The sequence below is a fragment of the Carya illinoinensis genome, chromosome 15 (assembly GCF_018687715.1).
Source record: "Carya illinoinensis cultivar Pawnee chromosome 15, C.illinoinensisPawnee_v1, whole genome shotgun sequence".
Taxonomy (NCBI): Eukaryota; Viridiplantae; Streptophyta; class Magnoliopsida; order Fagales; family Juglandaceae; genus Carya; species Carya illinoinensis.
In genome coordinates this window covers 3,768,854-3,791,093 of record NC_056766.1, presented here as the reverse complement: position 1 = coordinate 3,791,093, position 22,240 = coordinate 3,768,854, and the positions used below count along the sequence as shown (strand labels likewise).

The window sequence follows — 22,240 nt, the reverse complement described above, 5'->3', positions numbered from 1 at the left end:
TATGGATCAGTAATTTAATTTATCTCTACTCTTCGAGATATATAGGATGTCCGTAACTATACTATACTAGTGGTAAATTATAGGAGTGATAAATAACAAGATAGAAATGATGAAGTTGAGCAGAAGATGTTTTGGCGCATGTGGCGCATGGCACAAGTAGAGGGTGGGTAGACATTTCAGGTGGCACGTGGGGTGCATATCTAGTCAAAATGATATAATTTTGAAAAAATCTAGTTACAAGTACAACTACGCACTAATATGTGCACCAATTTAATGTGATTGGCCAAAAATAGATTTTATTTAAAACAGTGCTAATTTAAATTTTGAATATGAAGGAATTAGTATTGATACGTAGATTAGTACGCAACTTTACTTGTACATAGCAAAATTCTATAATTTTTGCCCCAAAAATGAAGCTATATATGGTAGTGGTTAGTGTTTATAAAACTACAATAGAAGTAGTTAGCCGATGTAGAAGATTGATGATGAAAAGGAGAGCAGCAACTATATCGACCACGTGTGGTAAATGGAAAAGATCGGGTAATAATATATTGAATATGAGATTTATCACAAATAGAAAAAGAAACACTGTAAGAGAACTTAAGAAATTGGTGCTCTATTGTCATGATAAATAATAGGTTGAAATGAAATTGACCGAGAATAACTTGTATTTCTATATGTGAAACTGTACAATGGAAGGCCATATTTATAGGTAAATGAGGCCTGAGAAATAATAGATATACAATAAATCAAAAATAGTAATTGATTTACATAATAAACTAAATATAGTAAAAAATAAGTCATAGTATCATCATATATGCTAGAATATTATGAGTATATTCTATCAATATAAGGATCGTAATTATATTCATATATAGAGTAAGTCAATGATTGCCTATATATGAATAGAATGTTCATAAATTTTACTTGTTTGGACGGGCAGTCTACACTCTACAGTACCATGCATGCATATAGTTTTTCAATTGAGATTTTATCCAATTTATCCAGTTATGTACATTAATTTTCATGAATTCTAATTCTTAATAATTTCAGTCACCAAAACCATACCACAAAACTTTTTGTCAAATTTAGAACAGTCACAATATTTTTTGAAGCCATCTTGTACTTCAAACACATTTCTAACTAATATCATATCCAGTTACGTACACGACCAAAATTCACATATATTTTCTTTCACAACTTACTTTGGTCTGATGATTGGCAGTAAAAGGGGGGGGAAAAAGAATGTCACTAATATCCTAAAGAGGTGTTCAAGAGCGAAATGCGAGGTCGATCATTGACCTACTGTGATGGAAGCTCACGTCGTGTTCCTCTCAGTGCAGTTTCTCTATATATGTCAGTCCATTATATGAATACACGTTTGGCTTTGTATATATAAGACACGTTTTGCTGGATAATTTGCTTTGCCGTACTCATTGTTTATCTAGCTAGCTTTATGCAGACATGATCTCGATCACGATGTGCATGTGGGATCAAAGTAATTACTTGTATAATTAATTGGTTTTGTATAATTTGCGTTTTCGTTGTGATCATCTGTTCCTCATTTGCTGTTTTAAAAGTTGAGAATTTCCTTCGCCAATTCATGCTTACTTATCCCTAAATACTATTTTTTATTAATTAATATACGAACAATATTACAAAGGTGGAATTAATTTATAAATATTTTTGTTTTGAAATTAAAAAAATTATTATTGACTTTTGTATTTTATTTTGAAGTTTACAAAAGTACCAATTGTAATGAATGGGTAATGATTAAATTAAAAAATTAAAAATTGAAATTGAAAACATGTTTTGTGTTTAAATAATGTTTGAGAAGGAAATTGTAAGAAATTTTGAGAATTTCTCATTTGATCTCATTTACCAATCACATCCTTAATTATTTATATTATATTCTTACCTTAATTTGTAACACTCAATTTGGATAGTTCACAAGTTTTGCAATACTTGAAAATTTGAGGTTGTTTTGTTTTTTGAGGTTGTTAAAAAAATAAAATAAATAAAAATTAAAATTAAAATTAAAAAAAAGAAAGAAAGAAAGAAAGAAAGAAAGGTATGATAATGATTGATAGCTTTGGAATGGTCGGCCCCTATGACCAGTATGGGGGAAAAAAGGAGTAGATTGACTGGAGGACACTAATATAGCTAGCTAGTTCCGTATCTTTGTTCTTATTTAAAGGATACTAAACTTCTTGAAAATAAACGTAGAGCGGAAGATCAAGAGAAAGCGTACGTGGCAGCTGAAGGAAGTGGCTAATATTTCAAAGAGTTGAGTTTTCATGCAATATTTCAAAGAGAGGTGAGGATCATAGATCACCAGCTATGGAGAAAGTTATTAGTTCTCATGCATGCAATTAATGACTTTTTCCTTTTAGTACTGCTCAGAAAAGGAATCCGTTTAGTTACTAAAGCCTGAAGTATCTATTGATCAGAACGTACACTGCACCTTGTAGTCTCTATTCAGAATACTGCCCGGCCTCGTGGTTAGTCGATCTGAACTTATAACTGCTTGTTTTTCTTTGTTTCTCTTCGGTAACTCTCGAGCTGCTTGTTTCTGGCAATTCACCAATCCCAAAGATTGGCATCCTAACTAATGATACGAATTAGGAGAAAATTTAAATATGTTAAATTTGGTGTGGGATGGTATCAAGCATTCTTCTTAGGTTGTGCAAGGTTGTTGGTTGTTCCCTTGTTGGGGCATGGTTGCCGCAAAAGAGATGTTTACAGCTAGCTAGTCATGGTTCCCTGCTTCTCATGCTGCTGCTGTTCTGGTTTTGGGATCGATGGACACTCCTAGTTGTACTTCTATTTAAGCATTATTAATATATATATATATATATCTGTGTGTAGGACTGTTCATCCGGGCCGGTTTTTAACCGGCCCGGACCGGAACCCGGAAAACCGGGTTCCCGGTTATGGGTTTCGGCCCGGATTTGACCCGGGCTGAAACCCGCATTCCTATGACCGTACTACCCGGTCTGGACCCGGTTATGAGACCCGGGTTATAATCCGGAACCCGGTTAACCGGGTGTATATAAGGTGGAAAAAAAAAAAAAACCCTACCCTCTGAACCCGTCTCACTCACGCCAAACCCATCTCCTGCCTCTCTCTCGCGCCGAACCCTCTCTCAATCTCTCCAAAACCATAGCCATCGTCCCTCTCTGAGTCTCTCCGAAACTCTAGCTTCTTCACCCTCGTGCCTCATCGTCATCCCCGTGCTGATCTTTGTAAGTAGATGCTTATATAATGTGTTTGTTTAGCTTAGACTACCGATAGCATTAGGGTTTATTTTCTTTCTTTTGTGTTTGTTTTCTTCTCTATTTTTTTTCCTTCTCTGCCGATAGCATTAAGGGATTTTTCTTCTTATATGTTGCCTTTTTTTGTTTCCTATCTGTTTGGGTTTTCTAGAAATAGAGGTACCAGATGTATGGCTTTGGTACATGTAGTATTATTTATTTTTTGTCTCTGCTCATTTGGGTTGAGAGAGAATTGAAATCCCATATGTAGAAGAATGGCTGAATGAAATTGGAAATTAACCCACTATGATAAAGCTGTGACGTTTGCTTTTATGATAGATAAATAAATTCTGTTCACAGTAGATTTTGCTTTTATGAAATATCAGACTATGTCAAAGTCTCATGTTTTGTGTTGAACAAACATATCCATTTTAAGTAAAAATGAGAAGATCTTACTTATTACTAAATCCCACCAATTAATTCCTAGAAACATTCATGGACATTAGCCTTTGCATAGAATCTCTTTATTTATTTTTTTTTCAATTAATTGGGACTTTCACATTTGCCAATCTTGCACAACCTTTTTATGATTTTGAGGAAATATAAGAAAATTAATTGGGACTTTCACATTTTTAATTGTTTTTATTGCCAACGAAACGGTGAAACCTTATGAGCGTGAGAAATTTAATTTGTAATGCATCTTGTACTGCTTTCTTTCCAGAGATTGCTTTCTTTCCTTCTCTGGATTATCTTGTTTGAGATTTTGAGAATATTAAGTAAAGCAGTGTAACACTATTCAAATTTTCAAAGCTTTGTCAAGCTACTTTCTGTATATCCCAATATAAATAAGAAGATTTCTGGATGGAAAATGCTTCACCTTCTTTTTAATACCTATTAAGATCATGCAAAGCATATAAGAGATGAACCCCCCTTGCCAAGTTGAAGCAAGGTAACCACACCTTCCCACGACACATTAAGTATGATTCAACCCTGTACTTCAATTTCTTAATGGTTATCAAATATCATAGGTGTGTATATTTAGTACAGTAGAAGAGAATTATGTAAAATGTTATGTTTAAATTATATGTAATTAGATGATTACTTGACTGCCATGTCCATCAATAAATTTCTTGATTACTTTTGTAAATAAATTGACATGTTGCATTATACTCTAATAAATTGTGTTATTCTACTAAACATGTTACCATCTTGTTTTTAAAACATCTTTTATTGCTTTTGAGATGATAAACATGAATTTAATTTTGAGATAATAAATTTTAGAAATAATATATTTGAGTTAAATTGAAATGATATTCACATCCAATAGACTTATTTGAGTTAAATTGATAAGGTGCCTCATGAAACAAATCAACAGCAGAAAAACAAGGGCCAAGGGCCAAGTGCCCCTTATGAAAAACAAGGACCAATGTCTAGTGAATCTGCTAGTGAATTGTTTGAATATATATGGCTAGTGAATCTGCAGTGAGAACTTTAATTTAACTTCACGCTCAAATTAGTTGAATCTTATGTATTTATGCCCAAACCCTATGTCCGAAAATATGAAGTAGAGATGAACACAAAACATAAATCTCATCATATTATTAAACATTTAATAACACTGCACAAAATATCTATACAGTAACAAAATACCTGCAATTATAAAAGAAAATTCTGCTCAATTCTCTGAAAGCAAACAGCTTTGTATGGTTGTGAGAGTGGACATGTCTCATTAAAAAAAATATATATATACTTTACACCATTGTTTTAACAGTTCTATATAAGTTTTGTTTCTGAAAAACAACAACAAATAATATCCTTTCTGTTTCTTGACTAATGCAGCCCATTTGTACTTTGTCTTTCTGTTTGATGGGAGCGCTATTTGGGACAACTTATTCCAAGAACCTTTACTGTTATGTTGGCTGATTACTCAACTCAGTAACAGGAGCACATGCAATGAGAAACATCTGATAATTTCTGATTATTTTGGAATTGGCTGCTTGCTCAAAATTGCCATAATCCACTACAGAGCTCTCTTCTTGTTGCTAGCTTATTCATACCTGGTTTATCTATATTTAAGTTAAATAATTTAACATACTTGTTTTTCCAGATTTATTATGGATGTGTTTTTCCAGATTTAATTTGTTATATTGTTTGTTAATCAAGTGGGTGCTTGTAACTTTTATAGCATTCCATTTTTATGATTGGTTTGTATCTTGATAATTGTTGTAAAAATGGAAAAATGGAAAAACGTGATCAATTTATAGTCTTAATCACATAATCTATGGCCACTGAAAAAAAAAAAAAAAAAACAAAACAAAACAAAACAAAAAACCCGGGTTCACCCGGAACCCGGAATCCGGTTATTTCAAAACCCGGGTACATCCGGGTTTCAAACCGGGTCTGATCCGGATTAACTCGGGCCGGGTTTCAGCCCGGATTTCAGACCCGGTTTCCGGCCCGGGTGTACCCGGATTCCCGGGTTGGAACCCGGATGAACAGTCCTATCTGTGTGTGTGTATGTCTATATATCTATTCTATTATAATAAGTTATTATTTAACTGTTACAGTAACTTTTATTGTATATTTTTCTGTTAACTTTTCTTGTTTTTCTGTTAAGTCCGTTTGTGTTATAATTAAGTCCTTTAATTTCTTGTTTTAGGAATACAATTGTCTTTTTCTATCTCTCTCTCATTTCCGATTCCATCTCTCCTCTCATTTCAAACCTCTCTCCCACTCTCCGATGTCTATCTCTCTACCTAACCCTCTTAAACTCAACCTCTCACACGTTTCCCTTTCATAATATTTGTCTATATTATTATAATGTATCTGGATTTTAATTTTAAACTAATTTTTTTGTTTTTTAATGCATCTAAATATGCAATTATTATACTCACCGACCTATCATTATTCAAAGATATTAGCAAACATTTTTTTTTTCTCTACGCATTAAATTATTCATTCATCAAGTTTTTTTTTTCAAAAAAACCATAATATTTTTGTAAAAAAATCTGTTTACCTGGTAAAAAATCTGTTTAATCCAACTAGGTAAACGTACTCCTAACCTGATATATGTATATATATACACACATATTGATCAGTTCTTGGAACTTTGAATAAAGCTTTAATTTTGAAGTTGTTCTTTTGTCTTCCAGAGAAGATACTTTTGGAACGTGCATGAATAAATGTATACATAGTTTATAAATGTTTCTTTTGAAAATATTTTAAAATTAGGAAGTTAATTTTTTTTTTTTTTGAGCCATTAGGAAGTTAATCTGATAATTTATAAGGATATATACAATTAAAACCAACACGAAATTAAAGTTTTCTTCTATATAAGACTTTGTTGAGGGGGACCGGTCTCGTTAGAATTTAAAAAGCAATATACATAAAGCGTGTCGGTAGAATTTGTGGGGACCGGTCTCGGTGGCCCTAGCATTGCTTAGGAGGATTTATTATCCACTAATTCTGCCTAGTACTTAAGTGCAAAATCCGCTTTTGAATTTGGGTGTATTTTTTTAAGTATTCCCTTAAATAATTTAAAAAAAAATTAAAAATTTATAAAAAAATATTTTCTCAATTATTAAATAAAAAATAATAATAAATTGATAGAAAATGTCGGCCATCCTCGGTAAGAGTACTAGCATTTTCCAAATCCTCCTACCTACCTGAAAAATATTTTAATGCTCCTTATTTTCTACCTTAGGCCCTTTCCAATTAATTGTTCATCAGGCCAACTTGAATTCTCTCTATGTTAGCTTGTTTTATAAGAGGCAGCCACAAAGAAAGATTGGTTATTTCTGAAGCACAGATCAGACCCAAAAAAGGCCAGCGATGGCTTTGCATGCGGTAAGCTTTCGGAACAAGTACTAGTAGTGCTGCTACATCTAAGTATTGGGGTCCAGCTAGTTTTAGCAGCACCTCAACCCGACGATCCGAGCTGCATCCGCACATGCGGATCCGTTAATATCTCCTACCATTTGAAAACATGCTAGCTAGCTAGCTGCTGCTGCTGCCTAAAATATATATATATATATATATAGGTATATATAGTAGTGTAAGACTGCATGTGGGCTCCATCATTCTTTCTGATATTTCTGAATGAATACACTTTTTTGACCATTGGTACATATTAGCGGGCATCTACAGCTTTAAAAAATTATTTATTTATTAAAAAATACTTTAATTATTATTTAAAAAAAAAAAAGTTGTGTGGCACTTATTAATACATATTTTTCTTTTGACAAAATAAAAACATAAATATAAAGAATATTGGGATAAAATTAGTCTAGAAAGTGGGTAATATGTTGGATATAATATTCAGGCAAGGGGCATGGATTCCTCCTCTTTTGCTCTATGTATTGAGTGGGTTATTATATCTTAAAAAGCAAACCTAGATAGGTATTAAATAAATTAAGATAAAAATATAGAAAACATGCAAAATCAACTCTATATATATCGTCCTTCAATGATTGATTCTGTTTAAATAAATTATATATATCTTCTACTGATTTTTCTTCTCTTTATTCGACTTACTTATTTTTTATGTATTCCACTGGGATACGACAGGCCACAGCAGAAAAGGAAAAAAGCCCATACTAGTGTGCGTGTAATCCGTATTGTGTTGAGTGCCTCCCAAAAGCCCGCACGCATGTTGAACGAAAAAGGTTGGGCTTTTTTATTTTGTTTTGTTTTTTAAAACCGACCCCAAGCCGAGAAAAGAGAGAAAGCTGCTGTTCTTTCAACTGGGCATACGTGCCTCAGGGCACGTAACATCTTACTAGTACGTGTATATATATATACATATAAAAAGAATGTTACTCATTATTTTATACTATATATTTTATGTATTTAAAATTTATTTATTTATTTATTATTTATTATTTTATTTCATTTTTATTAAATTAATTGAGTTGTTCTACTTATCATTCATACACTATATACCAGTTATAAGAAAAAAAAATTTAAAATAGATGTAATGTGCAGTGTACAAAGATGATAAATAAATTATTATATATATATATATCCTGATCAGTTCCTGAAGCTCAATTTGACGATAATTTATTGGAGCTTGTACGTACTAATTACTAGTATAGTTTAAAAATAGTTCTTTTGAAAATATTTTTTAAATTAGAAAGTTTGGTAATTCGCTTATTAAGGATACAAGCATTATAACGAAATTAATATACTAAGCCTCTAATAATAATAGAAAAGCTAGAGTTTTTTAACTTTCATTTTGGCTGGAGAAATAAGTCAAGTTTTCTTTTATATAATAAATCCTCCTAACTACCTGAATATAATTTTATGGATTTATGTATTTTTAATGCTTCTTATTATATATCTACCTTATTAAGTCCTTTCTAACCGTTCATCAGGCCAACTTGAAGTCTCTCTTTGTTAGCTTGTTTTATAAGAGGGAGTTGCAAAGAAAGACAAGTTTTTTCGGAAGCACAGATCAGACAAGAAAAAGGTCAGCCATGGCTTTGCATGGAAAGCTTTTGGAACAACTAGTAGTGCTGCTACATCTGATTATTGGAGTCCAGCTAGTTTTATCATCAGCACCTCAACCCAATGATCCGAGCTGCATCCGCAAATGCGGATCTGTTGATATCCCCTACCCATTTGGTACAAGGAAGGGCTGCTACCTTGATCAATCTTTTCTCATCATATGTAACGACTCTTTCCAGCCCGCAAAACCATTTCTGGGCGTTGATCATAATATAGATGTCCTCAACATCTCTCTTGATGGTGAACTTCGAGTCTCAAACTTGGTATTCCGTCGTTGCCAATGGTGGCCAGAGTTTGATAATCAACCTAGTCTCCGCCGCATCTCTGCCTTGCTCAACTTGTCGAACTTTAGCATCTCAATTGAGAAGAACAGTATCTTTGCCGTCGGTTGTAACTTTTACGCCTACATAAGTGGCTCGCATGAACAAGATTACAAGTTCATGTCTGGGTGCATATCATTCTGTGGCAACAGTTCCGGTTTGGTTAACGGCTCTTGCTCTGGCCTTGGCTGTTGCCATTCTGCAATCCCAGGAAACCCAACGAATTATAATTTGAACGTTCAGAGCATTTACACTAATGGATCCGGCAGAACTTCGGGGCAATCATGTGGTTTAGGTTTTATAGGGGAAACACAGGCATACAACTTTTCCACCTTAGATTTTACAAATTTAACGAAAAGGAAGACTGTACCCCTGGTGCTTGATTGGGCACTTGGAAATAAGAAATGCAAAGATGCTGAGAAAAATATGACAAGCTATTTATGCAAAGCAGCAAATAGTAGTTGTTCGGCCCATGATCGTGGGTATATTTGCAAGTGCCCTGACGGCTATAAAGGGAACCCATACCTTTCTGATGAACAAAAGGATAGTTGCCAAGGTAATTAATTATTAATGGTGTTCATTTGTTTTACTTTATAAGCCTTTTTTTTTTTTTAATGTCAGCTAATTTTTTATTAACAAATTAATCAGTTCGTGTTGTACTTGTTAAATGAGCAAACTGTTATGGCTGTATTTCGATGATGACGGACTAACTGTAGTACTCACGTGTTTCAGATATTGATGAGTGCAAAGATCTTGATCGGAATCCCTGCAATGCTACTGCAACATGTACCAACACTAACGGGAGCTACACATGTATATGTCGCAATGGATATGAAGGCGATGGGAAGATGCCGCCAGGAACAGGTTGTAGTCGAAAAGGCCAATCCAAGATCATGATTATTGCCCTGGGTACGTATAACATATATAGGAATAGTGGTATTACAGTACTACTCGTCTCTTTTATTTTCATTTTCTTGTTAATTTACTAACTACATATATACATGCATGATGGATTTGGTTTCCCATGCAATTACCTCACTCACTTCCCATGCAGTAATTATAAATATTTGGTCTAAAATGAACCATTTTGATTACTGTAAAAGTCTTTTAAGATAAGAAAATTAATGTTTTGAGATGGGTAACTTTTAATTCAAAACTTAGTTCACTCTTTCTATTCCATATAATTAATTTGTAACCTTAGCTTTCGTACGTATGATACGAAGTTGAAATATGCTAATGATAGATCTTTGCTTCTCCAACAGTCACTAGCTACAGCTAGCTAGGCTTTTTAATGATCACTGGAACAGGTTGCAGTAGAAAATCGGGTCAATCCAAGATCATCATTAATATTTCCTTGGGTATGCATAATATATATAAGAATGGTACTAGCATTACAGTAGTAGTACTCATCTCTTTTATTTTCTTTTTTCTTGTTAATTTACAAACTACATATGTATGATGGATTTGGTAATTTAATTCCCAACCTCACTCACTTAATTCCATGCAATAATTATAATTTAGTCTAAAATTAACCATTTCGATTAATGCAAGAGTCTTTTAAGTTAAATATTAAAGTTTTAAGATGTGGAAGTTAATTCAAAACTTAGTTCACTCTTTCTATTCTATATAATTTGTAACCTTACCTTTAGTATGAAATGCAGTTGAAATCCACTACAGCTTATATATAGCGTGCTAGGCTTTCGATCTTTCTTCCTTTTAATGATCACTAGCTAAGTTAAAACTCAAACTCAACTCCTTGTAGGTCATCTTTATAAATACATATTGAAATCTCAATTTTGTTGAAGCCTTTGTGTCAACAAACTTGATGTTATAAGTGACAGAAGGAGAAATTGAAATTCATTCTATGTGGTCAAAATGAATGCTTAAACTTTTGCAGGTATTAGCATAAGCCTCTTGATCCTGCTTGTGGGAACTTTATTGGTATATTGGGTAATGCAAAGAAGAAAGCTCACAAAACTGAAAGAGAACTTCTTCCAACAAAATGGTGGCTTAATCTTACAACGACAACTCTTGAATCACAAAGAATTAGTTGAGCCAGCCAAAATCTTTAGTGCAAAAGAGCTTGAAAAGGCAACTAACAACTATGATAAAAGTAGAGTCCTTGGTCAAGGGGGCTTCGGAACTGTTTATAAAGGAGTTTTATCTGATGACAAAGTGGTGGCCATTAAGAAGTCCAATGTTGTTGATCAGAGCCAGATTGAGCAATTTATAAATGAGGTAGTTGTGCTTACTAAAATTAACCATAAGAATGTGGTTAAGTTATTAGGTTGTTGTCTTGAGACTGAAGTACCCTTACTAGTATACGAGTTCATCACGAACGGAACACTTTTTGACCATATTCATGATAAAAACCTATCATCCTCGCTCTCATGGGAAAAACGTTTGAAGGTGGCATCGGAAACCGCAGGAGCCTTAGCATACATACATTTTGAGACTTCTATGTCTATTATACATAGAGATGTGAAAACTACAAATATACTTTTGGATGATAACCACACAGCAAAAGTGTCTGACTTTGGAGCTTCAAGACTGGTTCCTCTTGACCACACACGATTAACAACCGTGGTGCAGGGAACTTTGGGATACTTGGACCCAGAATACTTCCATACTAGCCAACTAACTGAAAAAAGTGACGTCTATAGTTTTGGTGTTGTTATTGCAGAGCTACTAACAGGTGAAAAGGCACTTTCCATGGATAGGCCCGAAACTGAAAGAAATCTAGCAATGCATTTTGTTATTGCAATGAAAGAGGATCGCCTACTTCAAATTATTGATGATCGCATTCTTACAGAAGGTAATATTGAAGAAATAAAGGAAGTTGCAAATATAGCCAAAAAGTGCTTAAAGGTAAGAGGGGAGGATAGACCTAGCATGCAACAAGTAACAAAGGAGCTGGAGGGATTAAGACTTCTGGAAAAACACTCGTTGAAAAGGGTTGATCCCAACACACAACAAATCACTAAGCCTTTGCCCAATGCACCTACACATTCTTCAGGAATTGATGTTGACATTGGCAGCTCTTCTATGAGTACCATTGTTGCAGATGACAGTATGAAAAATCAAATACTAAAACCAACAAATAATGATGCTAGATAATTTGTTCATCCACATTGAAGGCTAGCTAGCATAGCCTATCTGTTGTAGACATTCATCATCACCACCCATTGCTAGCCATCCACGTACACCCATTTTCTCCAATTTTTTACTTGCCCCTTACCACCTACAAGTGCTTTCTTACTCTCTCTTTCTGCCTCTCAACCACCTTCTTCCTCCAATTCGATCTCTTCCCACCCCTTAGATCTCTCTCTCTCTCTCTCTCTCTCTCTCTCTCTCTCTCTCTCTCTCTCTCTCTCTCTCTCTCTCTCTCTCTCTCTCTCTCTCTCTCTCTCATATATATAGATATATTCTTCACATGCTTTATAGCTTCACCATCTTTCTTTTTCTCTCTCACCTCCCAATCTTCAACAATAACTTTCCTGAGGTTCCTGACCTTTTGGGTTTTCCGCTCTTTGAAATGGGATTTGGTCTCCTTGTATGCATGATGTTTTAAGATTGAAAGAATGTGATCATAGCTTTATATATCATGTTCATGTACGTGGTTGAGCGCTATCGCATGTATATATGTAATATTCGATCTCTTTTGAGTGATTGTAATGTAACATGTTCTATGTGAAATGTGCAGTACTATTGAAATTGCTTTTGTGCGTATTTAGTGAAATGAATAATTATTTGCCTTTTTCCACTTTACAATTACAAGCTTTTAGCTAAATCCAGTATTATTGGTACTCGGATGAGATATATGGAGCTTTTAGCACTGTAAAAGAACAAATCTAAATCAATCTACATGATTAGCTTAATTAGTAGGAAATGCAGTAAAGTCTTTAGTGATCACAAACCAACTACGTGAGTGGACTGCATAATTTGTAACCATAAAACTTCTTTGCAAGAAGTGACAATTTGCAACCAAAAACAAATTGGTCGGGATTGACTTGTTCTTTTTCTTTTTTTCTTTTTTGAAAGGAAATAGCATCTCTTATTGAAAAGCCTTCATGAAATGAAGGAATAAATACAAGAAGGGTAATCTTCCATATCAAGTATTACATCCTCTTCTAACTCTAAAGAGTTCTTAGCTAACATGTGAACATCCCCATTAGCATTTCTACTAATGTGCTTAATAGACCAACTGTCAAAAAAAGAGAGGGGTTGTTTTACATCAAAGATAATTATCCTTGAACTATTCCACAGCTCAGATTTTTGAGTGATACTCTTCACAGCATGGAGGGAATCCCCTTCCAAACTAATCTTCCTCGTACCAAGTTCAGAAGTAAAAATTGTTGCAATTAAAGCTCTCAAAGATTCTGCGAATAGTGGATCACTGAAGCCTTCTCTCTGCATCCTCTTAATAGCCATGACATTACCTTCATGACCCCTCACTATAATGCCAAATCCAATTCTACCCCTAGCCTTATTAATAGCTGATCCCAATTCACTTTGTAGAAACCTTCTTGAGGTGGCTCCCAACTACATACTTGTCCACGAGACACTTGAACCACAGGACTATTGTTTGACTGCATCTCTTTAAAATCCACCAATAGCTCTTTCGATTGCTACACCACCACAAATGGATGTGAAAAGGAGCCTTTAAACACAAACTCATTTCTTCTCAACCATATTCTCCTTATTGTGACAGCAAACTCCTTCAAAGTATCATACTCAGCTATTGTACTAAGGCCTTCAAAGAGTCCTTTAAAATTATCTGAATTAGGATTGCTTTTTTGAATATTTTTTAGCACTGACCTTAGACATCCATTGTTGAGCTACACTTCCAAAGCGCATGAACAACAGACTCTTCCTCTCTTAAACAGGCGTGACACATTGGAGATTCCACAATTTGCTTCTTAGAAGAGTTCAGATTCGTGGGTAGTGAGTCTAGACAGGCTCTCCACACAAAAACCTTGGTGACATTAGGCACTTTGAGCTTCCAACAGCAAGCCCATTCTTCTCTCCTAGAAGCAAAATTAGAAGTTTGCCCCTTATGAAGATCATTGAGATCTTTTTGTAAATTATAAGCACTCTTCACTGAGAATTGTCCATTAGTAGTGCACCTCCAAATCAACTTATCTGGTGCATTGGAAAAACTAGTTGGGATCCTTTTTATGATTTTAGCTTCACTACTTGAGAAGATTTCTTGCACCATTTCCAGCTTCCATTGTTTAGAGTCAAGGTTAATCAATTATACCACAGTAGCATCTTCACCCAGTACCTCAACTGCACTTTGAACCCAATAAGTTGAGGATTGAGGCAACCATCTATCCTTCCAAATTCTAGTGCATTGACCATTCACAATCCTCCACATAGAGCCTTCTATTACTTAGTTCCTTGCTGCTACAATACTCCTCTATATAAAAGAAGGTCTAGATCCCAACTTGGCTTGAAGAAAGGTAGAGTTAGGGCAGTATTTCAATTTTAAAATAAGAGTGGCAAGGGACGTAGGTTGTTGTAATATTCTCCACCCTTGCTTGGCTAGTAAAGCTAAGTTCAAGTTTTCCAAGCCACGAAAACCCAACCCACCTATAGACTTAGCCTTCCACATTTGGCTCATGAAACCCATTGGACTGCCCTTTCATTTTGATGTTGTCCCCAGTAGAAATGGTGCACCACCTTATTAACCTCCTTCAGCAAAGATTTAGGGAGTTTGAAAACCCTTATACAATAAATTGGTAGTACTTGAACCACAACCTTGAGAAGTATTTCATTTCCTGCCTGAGAAAGGAACTTAGACTTCCAGTTGCTAATCATGCTTCTAACTCTGTCCAGAATGCTTTTAAAAGTTTTGTGCCTTGATCTTCCAATGAGAGCTGGTAGTCCAAGATACTTTTCATAGGATGAGGAAGATCTAACCCCTGCTGCACTGATTATAGATTCCTTCACAACACTGCTAGTATTTGCACTAAAATGAATAGAGGTCTTCTCTTTATTGAGCCTTTGACCCAAGACCCTCTCATAAGTATCTAGAATGCCAATAAGCATGGCCTGTTCAAGTGAATTTGCTCTACAAAACAGCAAGCTATCGTCTGCAAAAAATAAATGATTAATGCATGGCTTACCTCTTGCAAATGGAATGCCAAAAGATTAATTTTGAAGCCTCAGCATGATTAAGCAAAGAACTTAAGTGCTTCAGAGCAAAGGATAAAAAGATAGGGTGATAAAGAGTCACCCTGTCTTGTTCCCCTTGTAGGTTTAAAGGAGCATTGTGGAGATCTATTAATGTGAATAGAGTATGAAACTGAATTGATGCATCTCATCACTAAATATTCTCCATCTTTCATTGAAACCCAATATCAATATTTCCTCTCTTAAGAAATCCCACTCCACCCTATCGTAGGCCTTCCTCATATCGAACTTTAAAGCCATATACCCCACCTTACCAAAAAATCTAGAATTCGTTGAATGTATGGCCTCAAAAGCAACTATAATATTATCCAAAATAAGCGTGTTATGCACAAAGGTACTTTGAGCAGAGGAAATAACATTAGGGAGGATACTTTTTAGTCTGTTGGCCAAGATTTTGGATATGAGCTTATAAAGAACATTGCATAATGAAATAGGCCTGAAATCAGAAACTGTTTTGGGACTTTTCACCTTAGGGATCAACACAATATGAGTTTTATTAATATGTGCAATCTCTCCTGCTGAATTGAGTACCTCAAGTGCAGCATCACTAACAGCATTTCCAATAGTATCCCACTTTAAGGCAATTTATTTTTTTTATTTTTAACTTTTTATCATCACAGATCTTCATGGTGTGATGGGAAATCTTTTGCTTTTTCAAAGTTATAAACACAATTTTCGTTGTTCCTACTTTTGCCTTTGGGTAAGGGATCTTTTGACGAATCATTTGCTTTCTTGTTTCTTGTTATGCTTGCTAGCTTTTTCCAAGTCCTAGTCTTTGGACTGTTGGGAGTAAGTAATTGATTAATAAGAGAATCTTAATCACACTAGCTAATTAGTTTAAGTTTATGATCTTCACGTATGGGTTTTTATGCCTCATTGGTTATGTTTATATTTTATTTCATGTTACTAGTGATTTAGAAAGTGATGTATTTAATCTATTTAAGTACGTGGCTCGACCACCATGAATAAAGTATGAGCAAGCGAAGTTTATGTTTGAACTTTTATGTTTGAAGAAGACCTAGATTACTTCTAATAATTTATTTTTATCATTAAATATGCTCTTGATATGGGTCCTATAATCCGAGCTCGTAATAGATTTCCTTGAGGGCATCGCATGGTGTCACTCATCATTAATACAACGCTTGATCAACACAAATGGGACCAATGGTACAATGCCGGAGCACCACAAAAATTGGAGCTTCATTAACTACGTTGGAACAAGGAACATTTGGATACTTGGATCCAAAATACTTTCATACTAGTCATCTAACAGAAAAGGTGATGTATATAGTTTTAGTGATGTTTTAGTAGAGTTATTAATAGGTAACAAAGTAATTTCCTTCATTAGGTCTAAAAGTGAGAGAAATTTAGCAACGAATTTTGTATCCATGGTAAAGGAGAATCGCCTATTGGAAATTCTTGATGATCACATCCACAATGGAAGTAATTCCAAGGAACTAAAAAAAGTTCTAATGTTGCAAAAAGAAGCCTTAGTGTTAAAGGAGACGATAGGCCTACTATGAGGGAAGTGGCAATCGAACTAGATGGATTGAGAGTTAAGGAAAAGCATTCAAGGAAAAAAGCTAATCACAACACTGAAAAGGGTGAGCATATGCTTAATTAGTACATCCATGCAATCTTTAACTATTGATGTTAGCACTCCACGCTATTGTTCGACAAGTACCATTGATAGCATGGGAAATTAAACAGTAAAACCAATGGACGATGGTAGATAATCCTTTAGTCCTTAAGCCTCAATCAACCAGCATCTTCCTCCAATTCAATTGATGATGGTAGATTTTGGTCTCTTTGCATACATTGGTTAAGTTTTCTCCATATTTTGCATATTAAAAGTCTTCTCTCATGGTCACCCTACAAGAAATTTGACCTTTTGTATCACCTCAAATCGACGTAAAAAGGCCTAATTAAACAGTGACGCAAATGATTATTGCTATCCATTCCTCATCAACGCAAGGGAGACGCTACTACTCACTCTCAAAAGTACTTTCATGTCAAAGCTAAATACTGTCACAAAAGATGGACTATTTGCGACAGTGTTGGTCGCCGAAAAAAATGGATAGGAGTATTGCAAATGACGTGGGATATAATAGCAAAAGTTGTGACGCCCTCGACCCCTATATACGGAAACTCAGGAATCGAAGCGTCCAGGATGATGACAATATGGGTAACGCATCCCAACGATAAGTGTTAAGTGTGTGTACATGCAGAAAGTGTACAAAAAAATCGCAGCAGGTAAATTAAATAAGTCAACTAAGTACTAGAATTTTAAATACAATTTTACCAAACTAAAAGTAGTACAGAAAATAATTATACAGTTATCCCAAAAATATAATACAAAAGGCAAAATACCTAAACAAGTAGAAAATAAATCTCAATACACGAAAGTGACCCCTGATCACTCTTCTGGCAGAGCCAAAGCCTTTGGCTCTACTCATCATCATCTGCATCAAAATCTATAGTACCATGAAACGGTACCGCAGGGTCTCAAATACCATGAGATTGCAAATCTCAGTAAGTAATAACCCAAACAACCCAAAAGATAGAAATACATTCATGCAACCAACAATATGCATTAAACCCAAAACATTATTTTTCCCAAAAAGGATTATTTTCCAACGCACGCCAAAAATCCCATTTGGCCCAAAAACATATCCAGTAAAATAATTACCCACCATTTTTCCAGAAAATGGCCCATTAACCAATTAACACTATAGGTGGGAATCACAGGTGAGACTACCACCATCCCTGCTTACCACAATCCCTACAGCTCAGACCATAGGCAGGACTCTACCACCGTCCCTGCTTACCACCATCCCTTTAGTTCATTTTCTTATCTTTCAATCTATTAGAGCACTGTAAGTGGGAATCATAGGCGGGACTCTACCATCATCCCTACCGCTTGCATCGTAGACGGAAATATAGGCGGGACTACCACCATCCCTACAGCTCCTACTGTAGGCAGGAATCACAGGCGAGACTCTATCACCATTCCTGCTTACCATCATCCCTACAGTCTTTTTTTCCTCTCTCAATCCTTACCCATAAGTTATAACAACATATTCAAAATCCATGCTTAACACAGAAAAATTTAGTTTTCAATTAAACACATGAACATGCATGCCGTTATGCGAAAACTCAATTTTCATTTACAAACATGAACATACGTACAATTATGCAATGTATATGATAAAACACAAATATTCAACAACCAGCACATCCCAACATGATCCAATCATACACACAACTCCATCCTCCAATCCAACTGACCCTCTTACTCCTCGGACTCAGTCCGGCACAACCAACCAATTCAGAGTAAATAATAATTAGTGCAAAAATATATTTAAATCTCAAAAGTTCTTTGGAAAAATACTTACATCGCTATAAAATATTTTTCAGAGGATCATGGAGCTGCAAGAGGTAGCGGCAAAGCAACGTAACAATGCAAAATGTACTATGGCTGTTGGTCTAAAAAACTCAACTTTTGAACGGAGACAAACAAAGATTTGGGATGCCTGAGGAAAGGCTTAGGGGTGCTGGTGAAGCTAATGGTGGTGGTGGTTGGCTGTGGGTGGCGGTTGAAGGCCAAAAAGCTTAAATTGAAGATGGAGCTCGGGGCTTCAATGGTGGTGGATCAGAGCTAGGGAAGGGTGGTGGATCAGAGCTAGGGAATGGTGGTTTGGGTTGCTGGAAGGGCGGTGATGAAGTGGTGAAGAGATGGTGGCTGATGGTGGCGCGTGAGCTCAAAATCCATGAGGTTGGCAGCCGTGCGTGGAGGAGTTTGGCAGTGCGAGAGGGGATGAAAATAAAGAAGTGAGGTCATCGGCTAAGGGGAAGAGAATGGGAGTAGCGGCACACGGCAATGGGCGGTGCATAGCGGTGCAACAACCTACAACCCGAATGGGTTTCGCACGGCCAACGGGGAGGAGAGGGATAGCTTGGGGAAGGGAGGTTGGGGTGGGGGAGGTCCCCGGAGTGTGGGGGAGCTAGTGGGCTGGGCTGTGTCACCGGACGACTGCGCACAATGAGGCTAGGTGGAGGAGAAGGAAACAAACGAAAGAGAAAGGTGGGTTGCGCATGGGCTGGGGGAGAAATAGGGAGGAGAAAAAGAAAAAGAAAGAAGAAAGAGAAAAGGAAAAAGAAAAAAAAAAAGAAGGGAAAGAAATATGGTGCAGTCTTTTCAATCTAAGTCTCGAAACAGATCCAACGAAAAAGATTTCAAAACGGAAAATTTAAATAAAATAATTTAAATGCAGTGATTTAGTAAAATAAAATAATAAACTAATTTAAATTAAAGAGCAATTTAAATACAAAACAATAATTAATAACAAGAAAACACATCAAAATAATTTTCACAACTTAAAAATCATAAAATAAATCGAGAGAGAAATCCGATAAATTTAAAACAAAAGAATTAATATTTTAAATTAATTAAAATAATCATTCAATAAAAATACACTAAAATACGGGGTATCACAAAAGTAACTATTTACAATGAGGTGATGGTGTCACAAAAACTACCACTACAAGAAAAAACAGAATTTGCAGCTAGTTTTATTTCCGGTGATATAATTATGGTCGCAAAAATATTGTTTTTTAATTTCTGGAAAATCTTTGTGTCAATCTGGAAAAGTGTCGGAAAAGCTCAATATTTTCGGGAATTTTTGGGCACCGGAAATATTCTTGCCACAAATAGGGCCGGTGAGTTTCTCTTTGAAACTTTTAGACTCCATCGATCTCTCTCTCTTTGTACCTCTCATTCGTTTCTATCTTTCACTTTTCTCTGTCCTTGAAACAAATTACAGAAAATTACAGAAATGAAGTTGAGATGATTCTCTTTGTCATTATGGTACTCTAATTTATCAAAAGCTTTAAGTTGCTTTAGCGCTGCATTAGATATTTATGTGGGCTTGTGTACATTGACGAGGCTCTGTTGACCTCTCATTTGTAATATTAAAACCAATTGCTCTATTAAATACATTTAGTATTTTTCTAAAAACTTTGATTCCAGCATCGGTGGTAGTGTAATTGCCTTTGTACTCAGTAAATGAGTGCAAATGTAACAATAATGAGTTAGGCTACAAATGTGAAGCTGAAAGCATCTCTTCAACAACATTAGCTTTATCGTCAATAGAAAATGATATGCAAACACTTTAGAGGCAAAATATGTTGCCCTTAATGCCTTCCTTAAGAGTTGAAACTATCCGTACTATCTCAACATCCTTTTAAGCAAATCATGAAGATATCTGTACTATAGAACCAATATCAGCTAGCCAATTGATTGGACTGAGTCATTTAGTGGACATCTTATCTATTTAAGAAAATTTCAATTCAAATATAAATTTATAATTTAAGTAATTTCTCTCTACTTCCCTATAGATATCTCATTCCTTACCATGACAAGCTATGGGTATACTATATACTAAAATACTAAAAATCAATAACATATGATGTGACACCTCTACATTATTCCATATACTAAATTCCCCAACGAAAATAAAACACAACACACCAACATGCATGCGGTGTGTGTCTCTCTGACTCTCCCTCCCCCTCCATCTATGGTGTTCAAATTGGTGCACAAACAGATTGCCGTGACTGAGCAAATGACTGCCAAGGCTGTCCTAATTCTTATAATCTAAATTTTGTAGGTCTGAGTAAAAAAAACATCTTCATCATTTGAGGATGTCTTTGCATTGAATTATTTGTTGTACAAGTTCCCTTTAAATGCTTAAGTTAGACATCATTCTCACATTATGATTTGCCACTGCTTCACCCTTGAGTCTTAACTTGGGTCGGAAGGGGAGAGTTTTCAAACAAATCCCAAAGAAAGATATAAGTTGCTGTTAGATGTTTCTATGCCATTTTTTCAGCTTTCTATATGCCAATAAATTTGGATTGAAAATAAAGTAGTCAATGATTGTCAACAAAATAGTAAAGCAGAAAGACAACAAATCTCATGGTAGATGAATTAACAGGAACTGGGATATTATCTTTGAACTAGTGGAACTGGGATAATGTGTGGAAACTAATGATTTAAAACAACCTCATCAGCATTGGGTTGTATTCAAGTTTTATAATTTTGAGGTATTTTTGTTTAGTTTAATTTCAACTGTTCTAGTGCAAAGTGGTCATTCACTCTATTATATGATTGTAGTTATAATGGAACATTACATTCATTATGCATATTTGGTCTTTATTTTGATCGGTTGCTTGATTTAATCTCATGAGGTGCTCTTGGGTACTGGCTGGAGACCACAAATTCTGAAGCTTCTTGCAACATAGAGTGAATAAAGTTTAACATATACAGCTCAACCCAAACTGTCAACTGAAGACCTTCAATAAAAATATATTTCTGCATCTACTGAAGAATTACTTAAGGTAATTTCCCTACTTAATGCTTCAGGTAATTTCAATAAAAATATATTTCTCCATCTAATGCTAGAATCATTAATCATCCATTTGAATAAATCCCATATTTCTTATTGAAAGGGAGAGATTAAAAAATATGCATAGTATGGAACTTGAAACTAGCAAATTGAGTTATTTACTCACAAGTGACTTGTGATTATCAAAAACCTAGACTGCCCATCATCATACTTTTATTAGGCTAGAATGTAATGGTATGATAGTGACAATACCAATAGGCTAGGCTAATTCTCATTCTTTTGCCTGAAGGAAAATAGTATTGGCTATGGTTGAAGAGTTTTGTGCATGGCTAGCATTGCTGGTGTGTATTTTAAGTTGGATTTTTAAATATTTGACCTTGTTATCCTTTTCTTGAAACTCAGCTAAAATGGTTTTGGTTTTAGTGCTAGAATTAATTCTCTTCGTGAAATGCTGCAATGTTTTCATTTACTTGTAAAATAATGTCTCTTTGTGGCAATTTAACATGCGTTCATATGTAAACTTGGTGTGATATACTTAATCGGTGCTGGGTTTCCATGC

The 22,240-nt window shown here is 35.1% G+C and overlaps 1 protein-coding gene across 11 annotated transcripts; it reads left to right on the top strand.

The window, feature by feature from the left end:
- Positions 1-2,185: 2,185 nt before the first annotated feature.
- LOC122296499 (wall-associated receptor kinase 2-like) lies at positions 2,186-12,477 on the top strand. Of its 11 annotated transcripts, none has more exons than XM_043106265.1 (6): positions 2,186-2,317; positions 2,394-2,501; positions 7,821-7,918; positions 8,627-9,635; positions 9,812-9,988; positions 10,977-12,477. In XM_043106265.1, the coding sequence occupies exons 4-6, from the start codon at positions 8,729-8,731 to the stop codon at positions 12,194-12,196; spliced, it is 2,304 nt and encodes a 767-aa protein (XP_042962199.1). In that variant the 5' UTR covers positions 2,186-2,317; positions 2,394-2,501; positions 7,821-7,918; positions 8,627-8,728; the 3' UTR covers positions 12,197-12,477. The 11 variants fall into 11 exon arrangements, 10 of the variants coding, with proteins under 10 accessions (XP_042962199.1, XP_042962191.1, XP_042962195.1 ...); XM_043106257.1 differs by lacking the exon at positions 7,821-7,918 and adding an exon at positions 7,010-7,100; XM_043106261.1 differs by lacking the exon at positions 7,821-7,918 and adding an exon at positions 6,984-7,100.
- Positions 12,478-22,240: the final 9,763 nt, after the last annotated feature.